This window comes from Oryctolagus cuniculus, chromosome 21, assembly GCF_964237555.1.
Source record: "Oryctolagus cuniculus chromosome 21, mOryCun1.1, whole genome shotgun sequence".
Classification (NCBI taxonomy): domain Eukaryota; kingdom Metazoa; phylum Chordata; class Mammalia; order Lagomorpha; family Leporidae; genus Oryctolagus; species Oryctolagus cuniculus.
In genome coordinates this window covers 27,751,494-27,774,798 of record NC_091452.1, presented here as the reverse complement: position 1 = coordinate 27,774,798, position 23,305 = coordinate 27,751,494, and the positions used below count along the sequence as shown (strand labels likewise).

Genomic DNA, 23,305 nt, shown 5'->3' with positions numbered 1-23,305 from the left:
CGGCCCGGCCGCCGCCCCCGGACACTTTCGCTGGGACCCCGCCTCCTCATTCTGACAGAGGGACAACCAGAGGCCGAGGCTTGAGGGAGGAGCCTTCTGGAAATCACAGGCGAGGGAAGTCGGGCACCTTGCAAAGTCCAGCTCTCCGAGGCCAGAGGCCCCACGGAGACGCCGGCCCAGACAGCAACGGGCGGTCTGGCCTGGCCAGCGTCTCCAAGACAAATCACAGCTGTGGCCCTGCAGCTCCGGCACGAGCACGCCCAAGGGAGCCGGCTGGAGAGCAAGGGCCTCACTGCGCTCCCCCGGATGCCGGCAGCAGCCTGGGCACACATCCCCCGGCTCGTGGCAGCTCCACTCCAACCTTCACTGGGCTCCTCTCCCCTCCCGTCACAGGGACGCCATCAGGCTGACTATATTTCCCAGGCACCCACGGCTGCACTGTGACAGGCCCTTCTGGGAACGTGATGGGGCCCAGCACAAGGTGGCCCGGGACTGGGCAGAGGGTCGCTTTTCCCAGCTGACAAGCAAGCTCCAGACACCAGAGTGGCCGCCCAGCCAGAGGGGTGCACGCCAAGCTCACAGCCATCACAGAGCTGGCCCCGCCCTGTTCTGCAGGTGTCTGCTCAGGGGCCGCCTGCCAGGACAGCGCATAGAGAGGGGACAAGTCACCTCCGAACAGGTCACCACTGCTGCAGACAGCAGGCGACGAGCCCAGGTGATGGGTGCCCAGAGGATGTCACGGACCACCCGACGCATGTAGACCCAACAATGCAGGTCCCGGGGACCCCTGCCTTGGAAAGCACAGACTACCGCAATCTACCCAACAAGTGAGATCCGTAGGTGAGAACCCCGGGGCTCAGAGGGCTTTTTTGGATCTGACCACCAAACACTTAGGTAAGGGAAGACAGGACTCTGTACAGACTCCTTCCAAATCCCAGCCAAGTAGGGACAGCTGCCAGCTCATCCCACGACGGCCTGGCACTCGGGGCAGATGCCCAGGAGCTCAGGAGTGGACCCTACACACACGCAGGAGCAGACTGGCACCATTACACAGCCCGAGGCACGCCCACTGCCCAGCTGGGGTCAGCCCCGGAACGGACTGAAAACACAGACTCAACTCACTGAACTTTTGTATTTAAAAAAGGCTAAACAAAAAAAAAAAAAAAAAAAAAAGATCAACAGACATAGAAAGGGTGCGTGGCAAAAACAGAAGGGCACATGACAAGATGCACGGCCTTTGTCGACGCTCAGCACACAGGACAGAGGAGCCTTCTCAGCCTGCTGAAGGGCAGCTGCAGGAGACAAGCCTGGACGCTGCCCTCGCAGAGACAGAGGACAGAGGCGGCTCCGCTCTCACCACGCTACCGTGGGCGAAGACACGGGGGCCGGGGCGCCCAGATTGGAAAAGGAGCGTTCACAAGGGACAGATCGGACCTAGGAAACCCAAGAAATCCACAGGGAAGTGACGGAGGCATAAAGGAGTCTAGCAAAGGGAAGACACGAGGCTGCTGCAGACGCGCAACGGCACCTCCACAAGGCTAGCAGTGAACAAGCAGGCGGAAACCGGATTCAGCTCCTGGCTCCGGCCTGGACCAGCCCCAGTCAATGCTGCCGCCGTTTGGGGAGTGAAGCAACAGATGGAAAGATCTATGTCACTCCCTCTCTAGCTCTACCTTTCAAATCATCAATCTTAACAAAACAAAACAAGGACGCTGCTTGGGACAGGGACACCCCAGCACATGCTGGACGGCCTGGGGCGTGTCCCAGCCCGACTTCCAGCTCCAGCCTCCTGCTCACGCGCACCCTGGGACACAGCAGGTGCTGGCTCGGGGCTGGCACCTCTGCCCCCACCGTGGAGACCCAGATGGAGCTGAGCTCCTGCCTTTGACGTTGGCCAGCCCCAGACGCTGCAAGCACTTGGGGAGTGAACCAGATAGGAGATCTGTCTCTTTTTTGCCTATAAAGAAATTGTTCAAAAGGAGGTAGAAACTCCTCAAGCATATCTCGGATGGTAGCGGGGAGCCTTACCCAAGGTGAAGTCTATCTGGTCTTCGACTCCAACACCCACAGCGTCTGAAAACCTGGAGGGCTTCCTGTTTACTCGGCGCCTCCCCACCCCTGAGCTTATGCCACCGAGGCGGCTCAGGACAGGTCCCAGCAGAGGGTGAGGGTGCTCAGCCCCTCCTCCTCGCTGCAGAGCACAGCCGCGCGCCACGACGCAGGCGCTCCCGGCTCCGCGGGGACAGAGGCTCCTACGTGCAGGATCCTTCCGGAACTCCTAAGTGTCATCTGCTCACGTGTGTGCTGTACAATAAACAGCTATCACAACTAAAATGTTCTCCTGAATCCTCTGAGTTTCTCCAGCAACTAACAAACCCAGAGGGGTCGTGGGACCTTCCTGGCAGAGGCAGGAAGCTGGGCCCCGCCAGCCGCAGGCATCTTAACTGGGGGCTGCCGAGAGGGCCTTCCCCCAGGAGGAGGCGGCAGGTGAACCAGCACACGCCCTCGGTGGCAGAGCTGGATTCCCAGGCCTGCAGCAGCTGCGCGGAGCCCTCCCACACGCCTCCTCGCCAGGGGAGCTTCCTTCTTCCGCTTCCTTCCAGAGCCACTCCGGGAAAGCGCCCCCGCTCCCCAGGAGAACCTGACCCACTCACTCAGGCAGTGAGGCAGCCGCAGCAGTCACCCCCCAGGCGGCTCACTCGAAATCAGGTTGGAACGCACCTCTTCCTGGAGAGGACACTATTCCAGCAGGCTACAGTTTTGGACTAAGTTCCTGCCTTAAGGCCCAACAGCCCTGGCTAAAAACCAAGATGGAGTCACTGATGCTCAAAGCTCCAAGCCACTAAGCTGAAACTAAGCTGTTTGCGTGACCCGCAGAGCAATCAGCAGAGTAACAGCCCAAACTGCCACACAGGGCCGGGGCAGCGGGGCGTGACCTGCCGTGAACCAGTCACTGTCCCGCTGCTCTGTCGCCGTGCCCTCCTCCCAGGGACGGCAACTGTGGGATGGCCCGTCTACTGTGCTTCCTGTCTATAAAGCCAACCTCCTCTGCTCAGCCCCTCCAGGGAACGAAGACTACACCTGCTGCAAGTGGGACCTTCCACCTGCCGGTGCTCCATCCATGACAAAATAAACTACGTACGGGACAGAGGACACAACCCGAGAGCTACTTCACACTATCATGGGCAGCTGACTGTATAACTGTAGCAGTCCACAAAGACTGGGGAAAAATTTTTTAAATTTATTTATTTACTTGAAAGTCAGAATTAGAAAAAGAGAGAGACCTTCCATCCACTGGTTCAATCCCCAGTTGCCTGCAGTGGCCAGGGCTGGGCCAGGCCGAAGCCAGGAGCTTCTTCCAGGTCTCCCACATGGGTGCAGGGGCCCAAGCACTTGAGCCATCTTTTGCTGCTTTTCCCAGGCCATCGCAGGGAGCTGGATCAGTAGTGGAACAGCCGGGACACAAACTGGCACCCATACGGGATGCAAGCGTCGCAGGCGGCAGCTTCACCCGTTACCCCACAAGGTCGGTCCCAAGGTTGGAAAATTTTAAGATTCATTCTGAAAAACTATTCTGGTGGAACAAGGACCTCCAAACCGGACACAAGGCCAGAACCCTCAGTGTCGCTTCCTCAGCTCTCCGGAAATCACACGAGGGCTCTCCACAGCCGCAGGAGCATCGGGCAGGAGAACGGCTGCCTCTCGCTGACAACAGGGGCTTGGGGCAGTCTCACTGGCCCTACTCTTGTCCCCTCTCCCCAGCTCTGTGGCAGCCCCTGAAGAAGGCTCCCCCCAGGGCCCTGACCTTGCTCCACCAGCTCCCTGGCGAAGGCTCCTGGGAGGACACGTCCCTCTGGCCCACTCCAGGCTCAGCCGGTGCCCAGGAGCCCAGGGCTTCAGTTCAAGGTAATCAGTCGTCACTGCCTTACACTGCAGCTGCCTGAGGCTACAACACCAGCTGCGCAAACAAGAGGCCGGTGGCTGAACCAGGGCTGCACGGCAGACTCTGAGTAGCACACCCCTGCCCTGGCTGTCCCACAGGCCTTGTGCAGGTGGAAGGACAGGGCTGGGCTGCTTTGTTGTGGCAGTGAGCTAGGAGAGACAGGGAAAGAAACGGGAATGGGAACATACAGACGGCCTGCCCTGCGGAGGGAGAGCAGTCCATATAAGCTGATCCCGAGAAAGCTGGACCGACCAAGGGCTTTATGTCTCCTGTAACAGACACCTCAAAGAAGGGAAAGACACAGCAAGCGCGAGACAGCGTCCCACCCGAGACCAGCAACAGAAGGAAATATTCTGTCCAGGAGCTGGCCAGCACACAAGCAGGTCGGCCAGCGAGACCCCCAGATTGAGAACCGGGAGACAAAAGAATGAAGAGCAAGAACGGCGCCCCGGGAACCCGCAGGATGCCAGGCTTAGACAATGGCCCTCCCTCCCCATGTTTGATAAGCGGCACTAGTTAGGGACTGGCACTGTGGCACAGCAGGTTAAACCAGCCTTGTGGTGCCGACATCCCGTGTGGGCACGCCAGCTCCAGGGCTGGCTGCTCTGCTCCCTACCTGGCTTCCTGCCCACGTGCCAGGGAATGCAGTGGAAGGGGCCCCAGGTGCTTCCCCCACCACCCATCCAGGAGACCCGAATGGAGTTTCCAGCTCCTGGCTTCAGCTGGGTTCAGACCTGAGTACTGTGGCCACTTGGGGAGTAAACTAGCAGATGGAAGACACCTCTCTCTCCCCCTCTCCCTGTCTCTATCACCATCCACTCCCCGTGTGTGTCATTCTGCCTTTCAAACAAATAAATGTCAAAAAACAACAAAACATAAATCTACAAGAAGCTCAACAAACTTCAACAAAACAAACTGGCAACTGGACACGTCCGTGGCAGGCAGGACAAAGAGAATCCTGCCAATAGGAAGAGAAGTGATGTAGAACATCCCAGCACGTCTCAGAACTTAACAGCCAATTTCTCATCCTAAACTGGAAGCCAGGAAGCAGTGGGATGACCAATTCTATTTTTTTTTTTTTAAGGATTTATTTATTTGAAAGTCAAGAGTTACACAGAGGGAGGAGGAGAGGCAGAGAGAGAGAAAGGTCTTCCATCCACTGGCTCATTCCCCAATTGGCCGCAACGCCCAGAGCGACGCCAATCCAAAGCCAGGAGCCAGGAACATTTTCTGGGTCTCCCACGCGAGTGCAGGGGCCCAAGGACTTGGGCCATCTTCTGGGGCTTTCCAAGGTGCATTAACAGGGAGCTGGATTGGAAATGGAGCAGCCGGGACTAGAACTAGCGCCCATATGGGATGCCGGCGCTTCAGGCGGCAGTCTCACCTGCTACACCGCAGTGCCGGCCCAGGTGGGATGGCCAATTCTTATTAGCAATAAATGGCAATCAAGAATTCTATATCCAGCAAAAACTATACTTCAAACATAAAGAAGAAATGAAGACATTACAGGCAAACCAAAACGAAAGGATTCACTGGAGTAGGCCAGCCCTGCCAGAAACACCTAAGAGCCCTCAGTCTGAAATAAAAGCACTCTGTACGCAGCAGCGCAAACCCAAAGAATCAAGAGCACTGCTGGGGCCGGTGCTGTACCACAGCAGGTCAAGCCACCAGCTGCAGTGCCAGCATCCCACATGGGCGCTGGTTCGAGACCTGGCTGCTCCACTTCCCATCCAGCCCTCCACTATGGCCTGAGAAAGCAGTAGAAGATGGCCCAAGTCCTTGGGCCTCTGCACCCACGTGGGAGACCTGGGAAGCTCCTGGCTCCTGATCGGTGCAGCTCCAGCCATTGCAGCAAACTGGGGAGTGAACCAGCAGATCGAAGACCCCCCGCCCCCTTACCTCTGACTTTCAAATAAATAAATAAATCTTAAAAAAAAAAAAAAAACAGGTTGGCGCCGTGGCTCTCTAGGCTAATCCTCCACCTGCAGCGCCGGCACACCGGGTTCTAGTCCTGGTCCGGGCGCTGCATTCTGTCCCGGTTGCCCCTCTTCCAGGCCAGCTCTCTGCTGTGGCCCGGGAGTGCAGTGGAGGATGGCCCAGGTGCTTGGGCCCTGCACCCCATGGGAGACCAGGAGAAGCACCTGGCTCCTGGCTTCGGATCAGCGCGGTGCGCTGGCCGCAGCGCGCCGGCCACAGCAGCCATTGGAGGGTGAACCAACGGCAAAGGAAGACCTTTCTCTCTGTCTCTCTCTCTCTCACTGTCCACTCTGCCTGTCAAAAAAAAAGAAAAGAAAATATCTACTGAAAAATACAGTTATGAGAGGCAAGCGAATTAAAAATGATACATTAGAAAGTACTCACTTAACACGAAAGGCAGTAATGAAGGGACTAAGAAACAAAAAACAGCCTAGGACCAGAGAGCAAGCCCAATGTCATGATCACACTGGCACACTGGCTAAACATTCTGATTGGGAGGTAAAAATTGACAGGAAGATCTTTTAAAAATCCAATTAAGTGCTGTCTACAGCAGACACACTCTAGATTCACAGACAGACAGGCGAGAGTGGAAGGATGGCAAGCTAGCCCACGTAAAAGCAGCCCGCAGCTAGGCCAATCAGACCAAATGCACTCTGAGGCCAAACAGCAAACAAGGGCTATTTTATCATCACAAGTAGATCCATCCTTTAAGGTGACGTAACTATTATAAACATGTATGTTCCTAACAACAGCCCTAAAACACATGAAGCAAAAACAGATCGAATTAATTAAAGGAAGCAGGCAGGTCAACAATACTGAGAGACTGCAATATCTCACTCTAAAAATGGATAAAAAACTAGGCAGAAGACCCCTAAGGAAAGAGAACCAAGAAAGCATCAACTGCCCCAAGCTAAGACAGCTGGAACACGCCACCCAGTAGTGGCAGCCCCATACTTGGCCATGGTCCAGGTCTTACCATATGTTAGGGCTTTTTTTTTTTTTTTTTTTTTTAAGATTTCTTTATTTATTTGAAAGGCAGAGTTAAAGAGAGGCACAGAGAGAGAGAGAGAGAGAAAGAGAAAGAGAGGTGTTCCATGCACTGGTTCACTCTCCAAATGGCTGCAACGGCCAGAGCTGGACTGATCTGAAGCCAGGAGCCAGAAGTTTCTTCCGGGTCTCCCACGCGGGTGCAGGGCCCCGAGGACTTGGGCCATCCTCCACTGCCTTCCCAGGCCACAGCAGGGAGCTGGATCAGAAGAGGAGCAGCCAGGACTCTCGAACCAGTGCCCACATGGGATCCCAGCGCTGCAGGTGGCGGCTCCACCTGCTACACCACAGCGCCAGCACCATGTTAGGTCTTTTTTTAAAAAAAAAAAACTTTTATTTAATGAATATAGATTTCCAAAGTACACATGTTAGGTCTTAAAACAAGCCTCAATAAACTTGCAAGGACAGAAATCACAGAGACCACATTTCCCAGTCACAGTAGAATGAAATCAGAAACCAGTACCTAAAATTAGGAAAATTCACAAGTATGTGAAAATTAAACATGCCTAAAATAACCAATGGTTCAAAGACGAAATCTTCAGGTTAGAAAATATCGTGAGCCGGCGCCGTGGCTCAATAGGCTAATCCTCCACCTAGCGGCGCCGGCACACCGGGTTCTAGTCCCGGTTGGGGCGCCGGATTCTGTCCCGGTTGCCCCTCTTCCAGGCCAGCTCTCTGCTATGGCCAGGGAGTGCAGTGGAGGATGGCCCAGGTGCTTGGGCCCTGCACCCCATGGGAGACCAGGAAAAGCACCTGGCTCCTGGCTCCTGCCAGGATCAGCGCGGTGCGCCGGCTGCAGCGGCGGCCATTGGAGGGTGAACCAACGGCAAAAGGAAGACCTTTCTCTCTGTCTCTCTCTCTCACTGTCCACTCTGCCTGTCAAAAAAAAAAAAAAAAAAAAAAAAAAAAGAAAATATCGTGAGGCTGGCACTGTGGCGTGGCAGGTAGAGCCGTTGTCTGCGATGCGAGCGTCCCACACGGGCTCTGGTGTGTGCCTGGCTGCTCTACTTCTGACCCAACTGCCTGCTGTGGCCTGGAAGAGCAGCAGAGGACGGCTGAAGTGCCTGGAGCCCTGCCGCCGCGTGGGAGACCCAGATCCTCCCAGCTCCTGCTTTCCGCTTGGCCCAGCCCCAGTAGCCACTCGGGGACTGACCCAGTGAAAGGAAGATCTCTCTCTCTCTCTCTCTAACTCTGCCGTTGAGGTCATTTGTGCTGTGTGCCAACAGATATCCCACCCTCCCCATAACTCTTTCAAATAAATAAAATAAATCATTGTTTTAAAAATATTACATGCCAGGATTTGTCCCAGGAATGCAAACCTGGTTTAAAATTCAAACTAATACCCATAGGGAAACACAAACGCCACAGCATCCCAGGAGCGGCGTGAGCCAAGATTCAGCATTCATTCCTAATAAAACCTCAGCACGATGAGAATGCTAGCAGGTTCATCCGCGGGTGTGAAGCCGCAGCTCAGCGGAGGGGGTCACCAGGACCCGTGCTGATCCCACTCAGGGAGGGTCCAGAGTCGGTGACCATGCGGCGTCGGAAAGCACAGCAGTGGTGGCCGCGACGGCGAACGGGGACAGGGCTGCTTCTGAGCCAGCTGCTATGGCTGGGCCACTCTGAGCACACGGCAGCCCAGGGCGTACAACCTGAAAGGCTGACCCGGAGGGCACACGAATCTACCTCAAGCACGCTGATGCAGATGGCGCGTCCTTCCGAGTCGGAGAAAGCCCTGCCACAGGCAAGCCCAGACCCAGTCACGCCGCTCACACCTGGCGCTGCAGACTGCCTCCGAGCGCACGCCCACCACGGGGCCGGCTCACGGGCCACGGTCAGCGCGGCGCAGCACACGGAAGACACCTGCCCCGCAGGGGGCGCCAAGGCGGCACCGCTCACCTCCAGCTCCTCGCTGTCTTTGGGCTTTTCCTCAGAGGTCTGCTTCACGAAGTCGGGGATGAGGATCTCCAGTGTGGCGCGGGCTGCGGAGGGGAGCGCCTGAGGCTGAGGCTGGAGCCAAAGGGGCTGCCTCCCCTCCCCACAGCCCAGTGGGCACTTGAGACACAGGGTCAGGAGAAGGCAGAGCAGGTGGGGACGGAGAGAGCGCGGGTAGCCGTGAGCACAGGACTTGATCTGAAGTCCCTGCAGCGGGCAAGGGAGTGGCTCCGGCCTGTGTTCTAGCGGCGGCCAAGGGGGCAGCTCGGCAGGACCTGGCCCCAGGAGGGCGGCCTGAGAGCAGGCGACTGCAGGGGTCCAGACCACGGGGCAGGGGCAGTGGCTGCCGTGGGCGGGGAGACATCCGGAAGCAGTGTCTGCAGAGCCCATGCGACGAGGGAGCAGGAAGTGGATTGTAGCACACAGTGGCAGGGCCACGCCCAAGATGTCTCCACCCCAGGCCAGCCAGGAACAGGGAAGGACAGAGGGTGAGCGTGATGAGGAAGCTCTCTGACACAAATCCGCACTGCTCACTGAAAGCAAGCGACGCCAAGGGACACTGAGTCCCGGGGCCTGGAGTACACTGGCCCCCTGCAGCGTGCTCCATGCCTGGGAGTCACACTAGTGCCAACCACTAGTAGGCCTGGGTACGGCAACAGGGGCAAGGCCCAGTCCAGAAAGCAGAGGGCGCGAATCCAGACAGCAGCTTTCGGAGGTGAGCCCTGCCGCACGCACGCCGGGGCTGGGGAGGGACTCTGGCGGTGGGCCACATCCATGTCTGCGCCCCTGGGAACACGGAGGCCCAGCAGGCCCGCTGTCACTTGGCGAACGCTTTACCTCACTGGAGCCTCTGCCAGTGAGAGCGAGACTCGAAAAGTCCGAGCAGGTGATCAACACGATGTGTGCCCCCCCCCCCCCGCCTGACCAGGGGCGTCCGTCACCGGGCAAGCGTGTTACCAGCTTTATTCTTCGCGAGCTTCTTGCTGCTGGCTGTCCCAGAGCCGTAAGTCACACCGTCAATGGTCACCGAGGCACCGAAAGGCTCACTTGGGTTCTCTTAAATAAAATGACTTGTTTATAGACACCCTCGCCAGGCCGGGGAAGCCCGAGACCACGCGCGCACTCATGCAGACTACCCACACCAGCAGCTGGCCTGCAGACAGCAAGAAGTGAGTGCTCGCCTGAGGGGCCTGGGGCACGCAGCGACAGAGGGCGCGGCGCGGCTGGGGACATCGGGACAGCGCGCTGCAGGCAGAGTGACAGACAGACACAGGGCTGTCCTGGTGGGGAAGCCCGAGAGCCAAAGAAGCCACACCCATGAGGAAGAGTGAGCCCTAGGCTGCAAGGAGAACCCCACAGGTGTGACGAGGCTGCCCGCGGAGACAGACTGCAGGACGAGCAGCCCCGAGGGCCCTTCCCCAACCTGGGCGCACCAGGAGAGCAGGGAAGGACGGAGGGGTGCAGAGCCGCTCGCCCTCCGACAGGGCGCACCTCTGCCTGCACCCCGCTCGTCTCAGGCCTTCTCTTTAACCTCCATCCCAGTGGAACGGGGCTCCCAGGCAGCACGGACAAGAGTCGCAGTGGGGAGGGGGTGAGACTCACCACATTCGAAGAAGTTGTACACGGGGCGGACCTTAAGGACGCGCTGCATGTACTCGTGCAGGATGCAGACCTCCGACTTCCCGTTGGGGTTGATGACAAACTCTGTAAGACATCACACCCCCCCAGCAACAGCGTGAGCCGCCGCTAGCTGGCCTCGGCCACCCAGCGGAGAGGGGCTCACCGCCGTGAACGTGGCAGACAAACACTAGCTTTGAATCAAGCTCAACTCACTCACCAAATGTGCACGCTAAACCCAACAAGCTAAACAGGGACGTTGTTAGGAAACTGGCGCAGTTGTAGCCAGGTGGCCACATGGCCCAGCTACCTGAGCCAGGCTCCACCCCCATCCTAAAGGGATTCGCTGCTCCTGCTTGCCTGCCCGCCCTCAGGCAAAGTTTTAAAAGGGCCTGTTCCTGCACATGCGCTCTCTTGGCTCTGCTCTCTTAGCTCTCCTCTCCTGCTCTCTGCTCTCCTCTCTCCTTTTCTCTGCTCTATCTTCTCTCCTTGCTAGCTCCTCTCCTCTCTGTTTCTCTCTTATACTCTTTCTCTTGGCTCCTCTCTCTTGGCTTGTCTCTCTATCTTCTCTCCTCTGGCTCTCTCTCTTATACTCTTTCTCTCTTCTTCCTTCGCCGCCCCTTCACTACGGTCTGTTGGGTGTTCCCCAATAAACCCTTTCCCTTACTCCGGTGTTCAGTGTGTTTTGCGATGGCTAACATTAATATATAACGGACGTGGCTTAGTGGTTAAGAGGCCCACACTTAACCACAGGGCTGGCGCTGTGGCGTAGTGGGCAAAACTGCCACGTGCAGTGCTGGCATCCTAATATGGACACTGGTTCCAGTCCTGGCTGCTCCACTTCCAATCCAGCTCTCTGCTGTGGCCTGGGAAAGCAGAAGATGGCCCACGTCCTTGGGCCCCTGCACTGACATGGGAGACCAAAAAGAAGCTCCTGGCTTCTGACTGGTACAGCTCCAGCCATTGCAGCCATTTGGAGAATAAACCAGTGGATGAAAGACCTCTCTCTCTCTATCTCTCTCTCTCTGCCTATGCCTCTCTCTAACTCAGCCTTTCAAATAAATAAATCTAAAAAAAAATAAAAGAGGCCCACACCTCGCACTGAAGCCCTGCCCAGTGCAGACCCTGAGAAGCAGTGAGCAGGGCCCTTGCCGAGTGGAAGACCTGGTTGGAGTTCCTGGCTCCCAGCTTCAGCCAGGCCAGTGCCAGCCACTGTGGGCACTGGAGTGAACAAGGAGACAACAGCCCTGTCTCTGGAATGGATCAGCGGCAGCAACACCGCGTGGCCCACCTTTCTTAGTGGGCGCGTCTTGCACCGACAGAGTGATGAGCTTCTGATTGGCCGGCAGGATGGGCCTCTCCGACTCGGCCTGCTTCCGCTTCATCTCGCGGTTGAACTGCCGCCGCTCGGCCCACGTCCTGAACTTCTTCACAGTGACTTGCTCAAAGTCGAAACGCTTCTCCAGGTAGCTGCGAAACTCCTCAAGATCTGCCAAGGAGGACCAGAGAGCCAAGTCACTCAAAGCAGGAACCCTGCCCACTCCTGGCCCAGCGCGTGGGACGGCCAGGCCGCCCCTGGTGCCCGGGTCCCTTTCCTCATTCCTGTCGCTCTGCCAGTGCAAGTCAGTCTCACGGACACATTCTTGGGGTATCTTTCCACTTTATTTGGGGCAAGAACAGGAATACAAAAAATAGAAACAAGCAAACAAAAAAAAATCAGAGGGCTGTGGGGAGCAACTCGGACTAGACTGTTACTGGAATTAAGACTTATTCTATGCATCTGCTTTCCCACAATATGGCGCTGAGAAGAGAGTAACAGCTTCTACGCAGCTGCCTCCAGTTCAACCAATAAGCAGCAGGACCTGCTCCTGATTGGAGGAGAGCAGCGTACTCGGCATGTGGGTAGCAGAGTTGGGATTGGTGGAAGAGGACTATAAAAGGAGAGAGACAACATGCACCAGGAACATCTGAGGGAACACCTGTGCAGCCCCCGAGAGAGCCGGCCGGCGGTGTGCCACTCCCCCGCGGAAGTGGGGAAAGTGGCTAGGGGGAACCGCCCTTCCACGGAGGTGGAAGGGTCGGTAGCCAACCCGGGAAGAACCAGCAGCAAACCCAGGGAGGGCCGAGCAGACAAAAGAACAGCTCAGGGTCCTGTGTTGTTCCTCCACGAAGACGGGGAGCGACAGAGGGCCTTCAGCCTTTTCTCTCCATATTCAAACCAAAGCCGGACTGCCCACAGCTGCCTGGCGCCTCCCGCTGCTTCCACACTCACATGCCCGGGGAGCTCCTACCTGAGGGCCCTATGCTCATCCTGCTCCCACCACACACAGCTCTGCCAGGGCAACCTCACACAGAGCAGTTAGGAGACCTGCTGGGCAGCAATCCAGAGACAAGCACAAGTCCGGAGAACAGAAGTCCTGTGCCCCTGCCCGCACTGAGGCGGGAACCAAGATTGGAACGGGCAGAACGGAGCGGCAAGACCCAGCAGGCAGGATGAGCAAGCACCCTGCGTCCAGAATGCGACCACAGGGCTGAAGCAGCGGGGACTGTGCAGAGCGCGCAGCAGCTCCCCAGCAGTGAGCCTCAGACCGAGGCCACTCGGACCTCCTCCGACAAACCAGCACACACCCACGAGCACGCTGCTCTGAAAAAGCGGGCTTTAGGAGTCAGATGGGCAAGCAAAGAGAAAGGGCTGGGGCCACGTGCACTGTGCCCAAGGAGCCCAGCCACGCAGAGCCTGGGACACACACAGACACCGCCAGGGACAAGGGAGGACCACTCTCGGGAACTTACCCACCGATTCATCTTTGCACACTTCAACTTTGGCCTTCACCTGCCCCAGGGCCCCGGGGGCCGCTTCGGCCCCCAGGGGGTCCTTCTCATCTGGGGGCCCCGAGTCGGTGCCCATGGCGTCGGGCTCCTCCAGGGGGAACTCCAGCTCCGCGGATCGGCTCAGGGGCTTGGCGGGGGACCCCTCCCCGCTGGGGCTGATGTCGCTGCTCTGCTCCCGTTCCTCATTGTCCTTCATTTTCTTGTAGTGCAGACAGGGGATGCTACTCAGAGGAGGGTCGTGTTTCTGCGGACAGCGAGATGGCAACAGGAAGTGTAAGGACGACCCCGTCAATCCAGAAACGCAAGGCCTCTTGTTAGCCTCTGCGTGGCACCACAGAGCAGCAGGCGCATGGTGCACAAGCCTGGGAGTGCGACTCATGTCTCCCCTACCCGTATGCTTCCCGTTCCCAGGAAGTACGGCCTGGACCAGGTGACCACCCGAGACTCTCTGTGCAGGTACACAGGGACTCCGGAGTTGTGGAACGTCATGATCCAGCCGTCGGGGAGAGGCTCTGTGGGAGGGCGGCCACGACCTGCAGGGAGACAAGAACCCCTGATGGCTGTATGGACACCCGGAGCAGGCATCCGGCGCAGCGTCAGGACACGGCACAGCGAGCCCTTGTCCCAGATCCGAGTGCCTGGCTAGAGCGCAGTCCTGGCTCCGCTTCTGATTTACTTCCTGCTAAGGAGACAGCAGGTGACGGCTTCAGGGCTCGGGTCCCTGCTGCCCACATGGAAGACAGGGATTGCGTTCTACACATTTGGGTGTGGGCCTGCAGGTGGGTTCTCTCTCTCTGCCTTTCAAATAAACAAAAATCAGCAAAAATTTTAAAAACAGGCAGGGGCTGGTGTTGTGGCAAAGCGGGTTAAGTTGCTTGCGTGCAAGGCCAGCATCCCACATCAGGTTGCTGGTTCGAGTCTCAGCTGCTCGGCTTCCAGTCCAGCTTCCTGCTGATGCGCCTGTGAAGGGGGTGGAAGACAGTTCTGGGCTCCTGGCTTCAGTCTGACCCAGCCCCAGCTAATGTAGCCACTGGAGGAGTGAACCAGCAGATGGGAAATCTGTCTCTCCCTTTCAAATAAACAAATAGATCCTTAACACAAATTTGAAATAAATAAAAGCACTTAGCATTGTCCCCAAGGTGCCTCCACACACAGAACTGCTCTGTCCGTTTGCCTATTTACTGTCCCTGTCCCCCTTGCTTCCTCTACTGTACCCTCTGGCCTAGGACAGCATGTGGTGCAAGGTGGGAGCCCTGGGACAGGTCTGTGCCAGATACAGGCCAGCCTTGGCTCCAGCCTCCATCTGGTAGGCACCACAGACCGAGCCATTTCCTTGCCAACCTCTCTGGTAGGCAGAGGCACCCCTGGGAACCGGATGAGCTTTGCTAATAGAGCGTGTGTCCGCTGTCCGGGACAGGTGACAGGTGCCTATCAGAACTGAGCGGCACGCTCTCACCAAAGTGCTTTTAAAAGACACGAACACATCCTGAGGTCAGCTGTAAGATACCGGGCCCACCCTCTGCTTCACTGAGCAGGCAGTAGTGCAGAAAAGCTTTCAAATGAGTAACTATTCACCTGCCACCTGCCACCGGAAGATCTGACTGCTGGCAAAAGCACAAGAGAGAGATTTACTGAAAACCTAATCTTCTCACAGGGTTGGCAGTAACTAAAAATGAAGAAGCAAAGGGGGGAAAAAGCACGTGAAATCTAAGAAAATGTACGTGATGGGGGCCAGTGCTGTGGCATACTGGGTAAAGCCACCACATCCAGAGCTGGCATCCCACATGAGCGCCGGTTCAAGTCCCAGCTGCTCCACTTCCGATCCAGCTCTCTGCTATGGCCTGGGAAGGCATCAGAAGATGGCCCAGGTCCTTGGGCCCCTGCACCCACGTGGGAGACCTGGAAGGAGCTCCTGGCTCCTGGCTTCAGATTGGCCCAGCTCCAGCGGTCATGGCCATGTGGCAGGGGAGTGAACCAGTGGATGGAAGACCTGTCTGTCTGTCTCTCTTACTGCCTCTCTGTAACTCTGCCTTTCAAATAAATAAGTCTTTTAAAAAAGAAAATATACGCGATGAAAACGGTTGTCAGTGACTGCAAACTGGTTCCCCGCCCAGTGGTCCGACCCTGGGTTCACACCTACACAGAGGCTGCATCAGCTGCCACACCTGGGAGGGAGCATTGCAGGCTAGGAGTGCACGTACACATGGGGCCCTCTCTCCATGGGCTTGGACCAAGAAGGCGCCAGCTTACAGCAGCTCTGAGCTAAGTCAGGAGAATCAGCAACAGAGAGGCCAGCATTGAGGTGCAGCAGATAAAGCCGCCACCGCAGCGCCGGCATCCCATATGGGCGCCAGTAGGAGTCCCGGCTGCTCCACTTCCAATCCAGCTTCACTGCCAATGTGCCTGGGAAAGCAGCGGCAGATGGCCCAAGCGCTTAGGCCCCTGCCACCATATGGGAGACCAGGCTGGAGTTCCTGGCTCCTGGCTTCGGCCTGGCTGAGCCCAGGTTGTTGGGGCCATTTGGGGAATGAACCAGCAGATGGAAGATCTGTCTCTGTTTTATCCCTCTCAATCTGCCACTCTGCCTTTTGAATCAATAGATAAATAAATAAATGAATAATAAATGGATCTTTAAAAAAGAAAGAAAAGCTGACAGAATGCACAGCCACATACAACACGAGAGCACAGCTGGTCCAGGCCACTCCTCGGTGAAGAGGAGCTGTCTGGAGCGGCCACCAGGGTGAGGCCCTGCTGCGGCTCGTGCCAGGCAGGCAGGTTTACCTGCCGAGAGTGAGACGACAGAAACACAGGAAGAGGCCCTGCGGCACTCGCCCAGAAGCTGCCGCACCAGCAACTGCCTGTCCCCATCCCCCCCTGCTGCACTGCTACCCATGGGCAGCGGCCGTGCCCGTGCCCGGTGCTGCCAATTCATCCCTTCAGAGGCTCCTCCCCCACTGTCCTCCCCAGTCGTCCCTGCCACCTTCTGTAGCTGCCCGGGCCAGGGGTCTCACCCGTGTGCCGGAGCACCCACGCCATCTCTTTAGCCCTCTACCGAGCCCGTCACCTCCACCAGGATGCCTCAGAGGTCCCTCCAGGAGCCCACAGAAACCAGCCCTGCCTCCACCTGCACCTGACCACAGCGATGACGGAGCCTCACCGTACCACTCCAGATACCTCCCGACTGCGCTCCCCACCGCGCCCAACCCCATGCTGAGGCTTCCACGGCGCTTCCGTACCAGCCCGCCCGAACCGCACTCGCCGCACCATGGCCCCAGGAGCAATGTCTTTGAGCAAATGCGAGGCCCCAGCGTCTGCCTACTTCTGGTGGCTTCCGCAACACCTGGTGCAGAGGCAGCACTCAGAGCACGGCCATCGCCTGCCGTCTCCTCTGGCTCGGCCTCCAGGCCCACGGGCCGCCAGCCTTGTCCTCAGGGTTCCCTTCCTGATCCCATCAGAAAACCCCCCGTGTTCCTCTGTAGCGCGCCCACCACTCTGTCACCCACAGCACTCACGGGTCCAGCACCTGGGCCACACACCCCTGTGTGTCCTGGGCCTGGCTGCCTTCTCCCTGCCAGTCCCGCCCTGTAACACGTGCCCCTGCCCACGTGGCCGTCTGGGCCTTTTGCTGAGGGAACAGGTGACTCCCATGGCCCTGCGAAGGTGTGCGCCTTCCTGGCCCGCTTACTTTTGAGCACTGTCTTGATCTTGGTCATCATCGGCTGCACGCTTGTCTCCCCATCGGACGCGTGGTCGCTGTCTCCTCCATATTTCTCGTCCATTCGCCTCTTTTTAGGAGCACAAAGGCCTTCCTCCAGCAAGGCATCCACGTCGTTGTCAAAGTCATCCTACAAAACATGCTGTTCAGACGCCACGGCCCCCCATGCCCACGCCTGCGCCATGGCGCCCTCAGCAGCACCAGTGAGGACAGAGCCAGGAAGGCGGCCCTCTCGGGGGGCCCAGCTGCAGCCTCAGGGCACGTGCCCATTTGAGAGCGACAGAGGAGGCCCCCTGCCCCCCACGCAGGCCCCACCACAGGAGTGCAGGTTTCTCTGCAGCACCGGCCCCCTGGCAACGGCAGCAAGGCCGACCTCAGCACCACGTGCCACAAAGAAACATTACAAAGGCCGGCCCCTCCCAGCCTCCCGTGCAGCTCCGCTTTGGTTTGTAAACTTCCCTGCTTTGCACAGATGCCGCCATTCCCCAAGCTCGCTCTCGGGGGTTTTGCTCAGAGCCCTCCGCGGCAAGGACCGCCAACATACCTCGTAGGAGAAATTCAAGGCCTCTTCGTCTGCTCTGTCTCTCTGAACGATTGCTTTGGCCGCGAACCCGCCTGCGCCTTCTTCATCTAGCTCCAAAGTGTCAGTAAAATCTTCTAACTCATCGAGCACTGCGTACTCCACTCTCTTTTCCTGATCCAGCTCACTCTCCTCATCCTTCTTATCCGCGCTCTCACCCCCCAGGCCTACCCCGTTACCAACGCTCCCGCCAAAGGGACAAGCATGCACGTCTCCACTGCCGGGACTCGGGAGCGGGCCGCACTCGGCCCGAGCGTCGCGCTCCGCTCCCGTGTACAGCACCTTCCTGTCCTTACTCCTGCAGCTCTCGGTAAAGCTCACGCTAATCTTTACATCCTTAAGCAACTTAAGGTCAGGGGAGAACTTCCGGACCGCAGGTGCGTGCCGGGCGGTGCGCGGGCTGTGGCCACTACAGTTCGGGTCTATGAGGAGGCGGCCCTTAGAGAAGGATCCTCTGCAGAGAAGCGAAGCTCCGTAGAAGTCGAAGGGGTCCTCAGCAGGGGGTTCGGACTGTCCATCACCACCAGAGCCAACGTCCATTACCTCTGCATCACTGGACGTTTGCAGGGGAGGTGGTGGAGACTGTTCACGGGGCAGCGCTGGGAAGGAGCAAGCTCGGCTCTCCGTCACCGCTTCTCCTGCGGCCTCTCGCGGGAGCGGAGAGGCACTGTCACACGTCTCCATAGTAAAAGCGGGTAAGACTACTTTAAAAGACCAGAGTTGTGTTTTTTTTCCAAAAACAAAAACCTTACTTAAATCTATAGAGCTAACATGCACGAGTCCGTGGAGACCCGGGGCCGTCCTGGCCGCGGTGTGTGCTCTGGCGGCTTAGTCAAGCTGGCCACATTGCTCTTTTCATTAATGTAGACAGCTTTTAGAACCACTGCCTCAATTATTGGAAATCACAATGCACTCAGCTTAAATGACTGACGGCTACGCGAGTCGGTCTTCAGGCCAAAGTGGCCCCTTTCTTCTTGCACCTGCAAAGAGATTTAAAACTACCGTCACGAAACGACAGACCTCTGTGCCGCCCTGGCCCCACGGTAAGAGTCGGGCGCCACTCGCCGTGCAAGCAGCTGCAAACAGGACTGCCCAGGACAACCGTCCAGGCGTCAGAACACGCTACCTTCACTCCCTTTCTTCAGAAGCTAGGTTAGAATTCGAGCCCGGAGCTAAATATTTTATTAACTGCCCACGTTTAATTCTTTCTTCAAGAGCACCCAAACCACAGACTCTCAAAGCTCAAAAAAGATTAAAAAAAAAAAAAAACTGCACACTGAACTCCACGCAGCATCCCCCTAACTCAGCCTAACAACGGGAAGCCAGCACGGGACGGGAGGCCGCCCTCTCCGGAACACCCAAAGTGTGCACGGCCTCCCTCCGGCCACCAGAGGGACGTGAATCCACTCACCTGCAAGGCTGGGTCAGAGGGCCAGCGCGAGACCCTCAGCTCAGCTCTGCGGCACTAGGGGGCCTCAGGGCAGGGACCCCGGGGCTCTCCTGGGCCCCAGCGCGGCACGTGGATGGGGGCAGGGACGCAGCAGCTGAGGTCACCAGAGTTGGAGGCACAGCTCTCTTCCCGGGAGAGAGGGACGGGCTGCGGGGAGGGGAGCCTGCTGGGGCTTGGGGAGGAGCCGCGGGGGACGGAGGGAACCAAGGCAGAGAGTCCCGGTGCCTCGTGGAGCCTGGCTCCATCCTGGAGGCACCAAGGAGCCACCCAGGGTGAAGAGACTCTCGTGCCACAGTCAGGTCCCTTCTCGAGGAAGCACACGGCCAGCTGTGCCAGTCTCTCCAGGTCAGGGGACAACAGCAAGAAAGGGACCCTGGGGGTGCCAAGAACGGAGTCACAGGGCTCCCTGCCCTTGCTGGCCCACTGGCAGCGGAGAGCAGAGGGGGAGGAGCTGAAGGCCAGTGAGTGAGGTCCTGCCCGGAGGGACACAGGTGTTCCAGCACCCAGCAGGACCTCCAGGCAGGCCCGCCTGACAGCTGCGAGTCCACGGCTGGGAGCTGCGAGGCCGCCCAGACAGGCGGCGTAGGGACGCGACTCTGAAGACTCACTAGAGAGGAAGCATGAACAGAGGGGCGGGACGGGCCGAGGCGGAGGGGCAGGCCCAGAGGTGCCGTCGTCAGGGCAGGAGGGGCACATGCAGGCACACGCACACACACATGCACATGCCATGCTCACCGGTGCAGACGCACACGCATGCCACACCCACGTGGGACACAGCTCGCGCCCCACAGGTCCCCGCAAGAACAGGAGGCAGCAGACGGTCACACACCCAGGAAGTTTATGGTGAGGGGACAGCGGTTGCGCTTTGCTGGGACACAACGCGACAGGCAGAGCCTCGTGTTGGCTTTGACTGATTCACTCAACAAACACCTCTGAGGGAGGCACTGCCCCCAAGACACAAGGTCCCCACGGCCTGGACACGGCTGGAAGGGCATGTCCCTTCCTGTTCTGAGACATCCCAACACTGCTGAATTCCATGAGAATTCATCCAAAGTGACTGGGGTGGAGGGAGCCAGCCGACGGTGGCGGCCGGGAAGCGCAGCCAGGCACGCCCAGGCCACCAAGTGGAGCAGAGCCAGCCTCCTGCAGGCGGGAGAGGCCACGAGCACGCCCAGACGACACCCCGCAGATGACAAAAGGGACCCTGGAAAGCCCATCAGTGATTCTGGGGCAGAAACAAAACCCAAGGTGAAGCTGCGAGGAGGTGGGGGGACCAGAGACAAGCAGGGGTGCAGGACGGGGAGGCCCGCTGCCCTGAAGAGGCAGCCAGCACAGAGCAAAGATGGCAACAACCGCAGCGGGGGCTCTGAAGAGGCGCAGGGGCCAGGAGGCACAGAACGTAGGAGCGGGGTGCTCGGGAGGGCGGGCGGGCGGCCAGCCCGAGCTTGGGCAAGGGCCGTACATCCCCCGGAGAGCTTTCTCTCCCCATCAACAAGAGTTTGCTCCAACACCTTCCACGTGGCGCACACAGGCACTCTGGAACACTGTAGACACAAGACAAGCCCCCAACCCACGGGGCTCACATTTTGAGCACGAGTAACCGTGAAATGTCCAAGCTCAAACAAAGCAAAGAACAGGGCTGGGGAAGGGGAGGCAGCGCAGACAGGTAGCCAGCGAAGGCAGAGGGGCAGGAGGCGGGACATTCCAGGGAACATCAAGAGAAAGAGTGTGGCGGGGCTAGCTCCAGCAGTGTGTCCAGGGCAGGCGCAGAGGGTCAGGCCAGCGAAGGCAAGCACAGATGGCCACCACTAGGCCCTTATCCTGAGGTGGGTCACTGGTGCGAGCAGCGACGTCACGCGGCCCAAGGCCCCTCCGCGCGCTCTCAGGTCTTCGCACACCCGCTCTGTCAGCTCTCACAGCACTGAGCCTCGCTCAAGGCCACACAGGAGCACAGGGAGGAGCTGCTTCGCCCCAGTGGCCAGCTGGCCTCGGTCTAGACCACCTGGGATTTTCACAAAGGTACTTCAAAAAGTTTGCGGAAAAGCACAAAGATTCGGCTTGTGGCAGGTGTTTCAAAGAATGGTTAAGAACCAACCTACCCCTGCCGAAGGAGCACCTGGGTCACTCCGCTCCTGATTCCAGGCTCCTGCCACTCACAGGGGAGACGGGACTGAGTCCCTGGCTCCCAGCCTCGGCCCGACCCAGCCTTGGGCGCTGTCTCTCTCTCTCTGCTTCTCAAAATGTGTAAAAAGAAAAAGAGGGGAACACTGGGCCTAGCATAGCACCTGGGAGGCAGCCTGACAGCTCAAGCGGTTGGGTTCCTAGCACCCATGGCGCAGGCCTGGACAGAGCTCCTGGCTGTGGCCTGGGTCCTGGCTCAGGACTGGCCCTCGCGGCCATCACAGGTATTTGGGGGAGTAAACCAGCACATGAGGTTTCTCTTTCCCCCTCCTCAAATACACTTTTCCCACAGATGTCTATTTCAGTGAACAACTTTTTCCAACCGTGCACAGTCTCATAATACATACTTCCCATGAACTTTCTGAAAACCTCACCTATGCATTTATTCAAAAAAAAAAAAATGGGGGGGGGGGGGGTCAAAATCAACTCTCTTCATTCCATTGTCTACAACCTTTCTGAAGTAGCCTTCCACCACCACACAGCTAAAAAGATCACTTTGTGTCCAAAACAAAACAAAACCAAACCAAACCTACAGGTGAGGGGGTGGGGCTGAGGGTTCCAGCAAAGAGGAGGCGGAGGCTCACCAGGCAGCTCGGCCAGGACCTTAAGCTGCAGAGAGGCGGAATACCGGAGAGGCAAGGTGAGCTCAAGGCTTCCTGGGGACGCAGGAGTAAGAGCAACAGAGGTGCGGGTGGTCTGGACAGGGGCGGGCATGGCCACTTTGGAATCAAAAGTAACAACACATGGGGATGTGCAAGAGGCCGGGGCTCCGAAGGGAGGCCAGAGCCAGGATCTTGAAAGACACAGAGGAAACTGCATTCAAGCCAGGAGGCTGGGGGAGAGCCCAGGCGAGGGGGCTCCCATGCCCCAACTCCAAGGTCACCAGGCGGCCTCCATCAGACGCCCTGGACGGTGCTCCCCTGCAGCGGCTGGCCACAGAGGGCTCAAAGGGAGGCCCGCAGGCCCTGCAGCCCACGGAGCACACGGCCAGCCGCAAGCCCGGCCCTGCCAACTGGACCGGGAGCCAGGCGCGGACGCACAGCGCCCCTGGACAGCACCCTTCGCTGCAGTCTCCCGCCCATCCCAGCGGCAATGACCTCATCCAGTCCTTTTGTCATCCTCCAACCGGGCCTCGCGTCCTGTCCTCACTCCCTCTGCGGCCGCCGGGTTTAACGGGGCGGGGTGGCGAGCGGCTGAACGAGGGTGGGCACTGGCCGCCGTGCACCCGCAAACCAGGGACATGCAAGCATGCGAAACGGCAAATCCGGTTCCTACCACGAGCAACCCAAGTCCACCCGAGGGCACTTGACAGGTATGGCTGTCAACAGGTTGCCGCCTTCCCGTTTCTCTCTACCACGCTCACGGTTAACAAATAAAACCACATCCCGATGGCTGGCAGGGCGCTCAATCCGTGAGCGTTTGGTGGAGAGAAAAGACTCGGCGACTTCTCGGGGTTCCCCAACTCTATCCATGCCGGGCAGCGTCCACGCCAGCGCCGTCCCTGTCCGCCCCTTCCGCGCCTGGAGGCGACACTGCGCCTTCGGGCCACCCGGATAAGGGTCTCCATAACTGGGCGGGTAGCGACGAGCACCAGGGACCCCCCGGGCCCGGGATCGACCCCCGGCCCCGGCCCGGGCCCCCGGCGGGCCCGCGCCCCCGCGCCCTCCGCTGCCCGCGGCCATATTGCCTGACAAAGGCTGGGACTCCGCGTGGCCCGGCCCGCCCCGAGCCCGCGCCCCGTCCGCAGCCCGGGCCCGCGGCCTCGGCCAGGAGGGACGGAGGGAAGGGTGCGCAGGCCGCAGCGCCCGCCCGCCCGCCCGCCCGCGGGGCGCCCCTCGCGCCCCGCACCTACCTGCGCCGCCCGCGGCCTGCCCGAGCCGCCCGCAGCCCGACCGCAGCGGGGAGAGCCTCACCGCCCGGCGGCTGCTGCAGCCGCCATCACCGCCGCCGCCCCCGCCGCCGCCATCATCTGGAAAGGCCGCCTAGCCTCTCCGGTCGGCGGGACCCGCCTGCCGCGCCGGGCGAGCT

General features: G+C 58.7%; 1 protein-coding gene across 4 annotated transcripts in view; it reads right to left on the bottom strand.

Annotated features, from left to right (window-relative positions):
• The window catches only part of DGCR8 (DGCR8 microprocessor complex subunit), a 27,687-nt gene extending 4,382 nt beyond the window's left edge, over positions 1–23,305 (bottom strand). Inside the window, exons 1-9 of one of the 4 annotated variants that reach the window (XM_070065884.1) lie at positions 23,130–23,305; positions 17,611–18,626; positions 17,037–17,196; positions 13,742–13,884; positions 13,313–13,595; positions 11,811–12,008; positions 10,505–10,606; positions 9,860–9,958; positions 8,867–8,949 (exon numbers count right to left, since the gene is read on the bottom strand). In XM_070065884.1, coding sequence (XP_069921985.1) covers positions 8,867–8,949; positions 9,860–9,958; positions 10,505–10,606; positions 11,811–12,008; positions 13,313–13,595; positions 13,742–13,884; positions 17,037–17,196; positions 17,611–18,330 — 1,788 coding nt within the window. In that variant the 5' untranslated portion in view covers positions 18,331–18,626; positions 23,130–23,305. Of the gene's footprint in view, positions 1–8,866; positions 8,950–9,859; positions 9,959–10,504; positions 10,607–11,810; positions 12,009–13,312; positions 13,596–13,741; positions 13,885–17,036; positions 17,197–17,610; positions 18,627–19,057; positions 22,930–23,129 lie in introns of those variants that run through there. The other 3 variants (XM_070065881.1, XM_070065882.1, XM_070065883.1) reach the window with 3 other exon arrangements.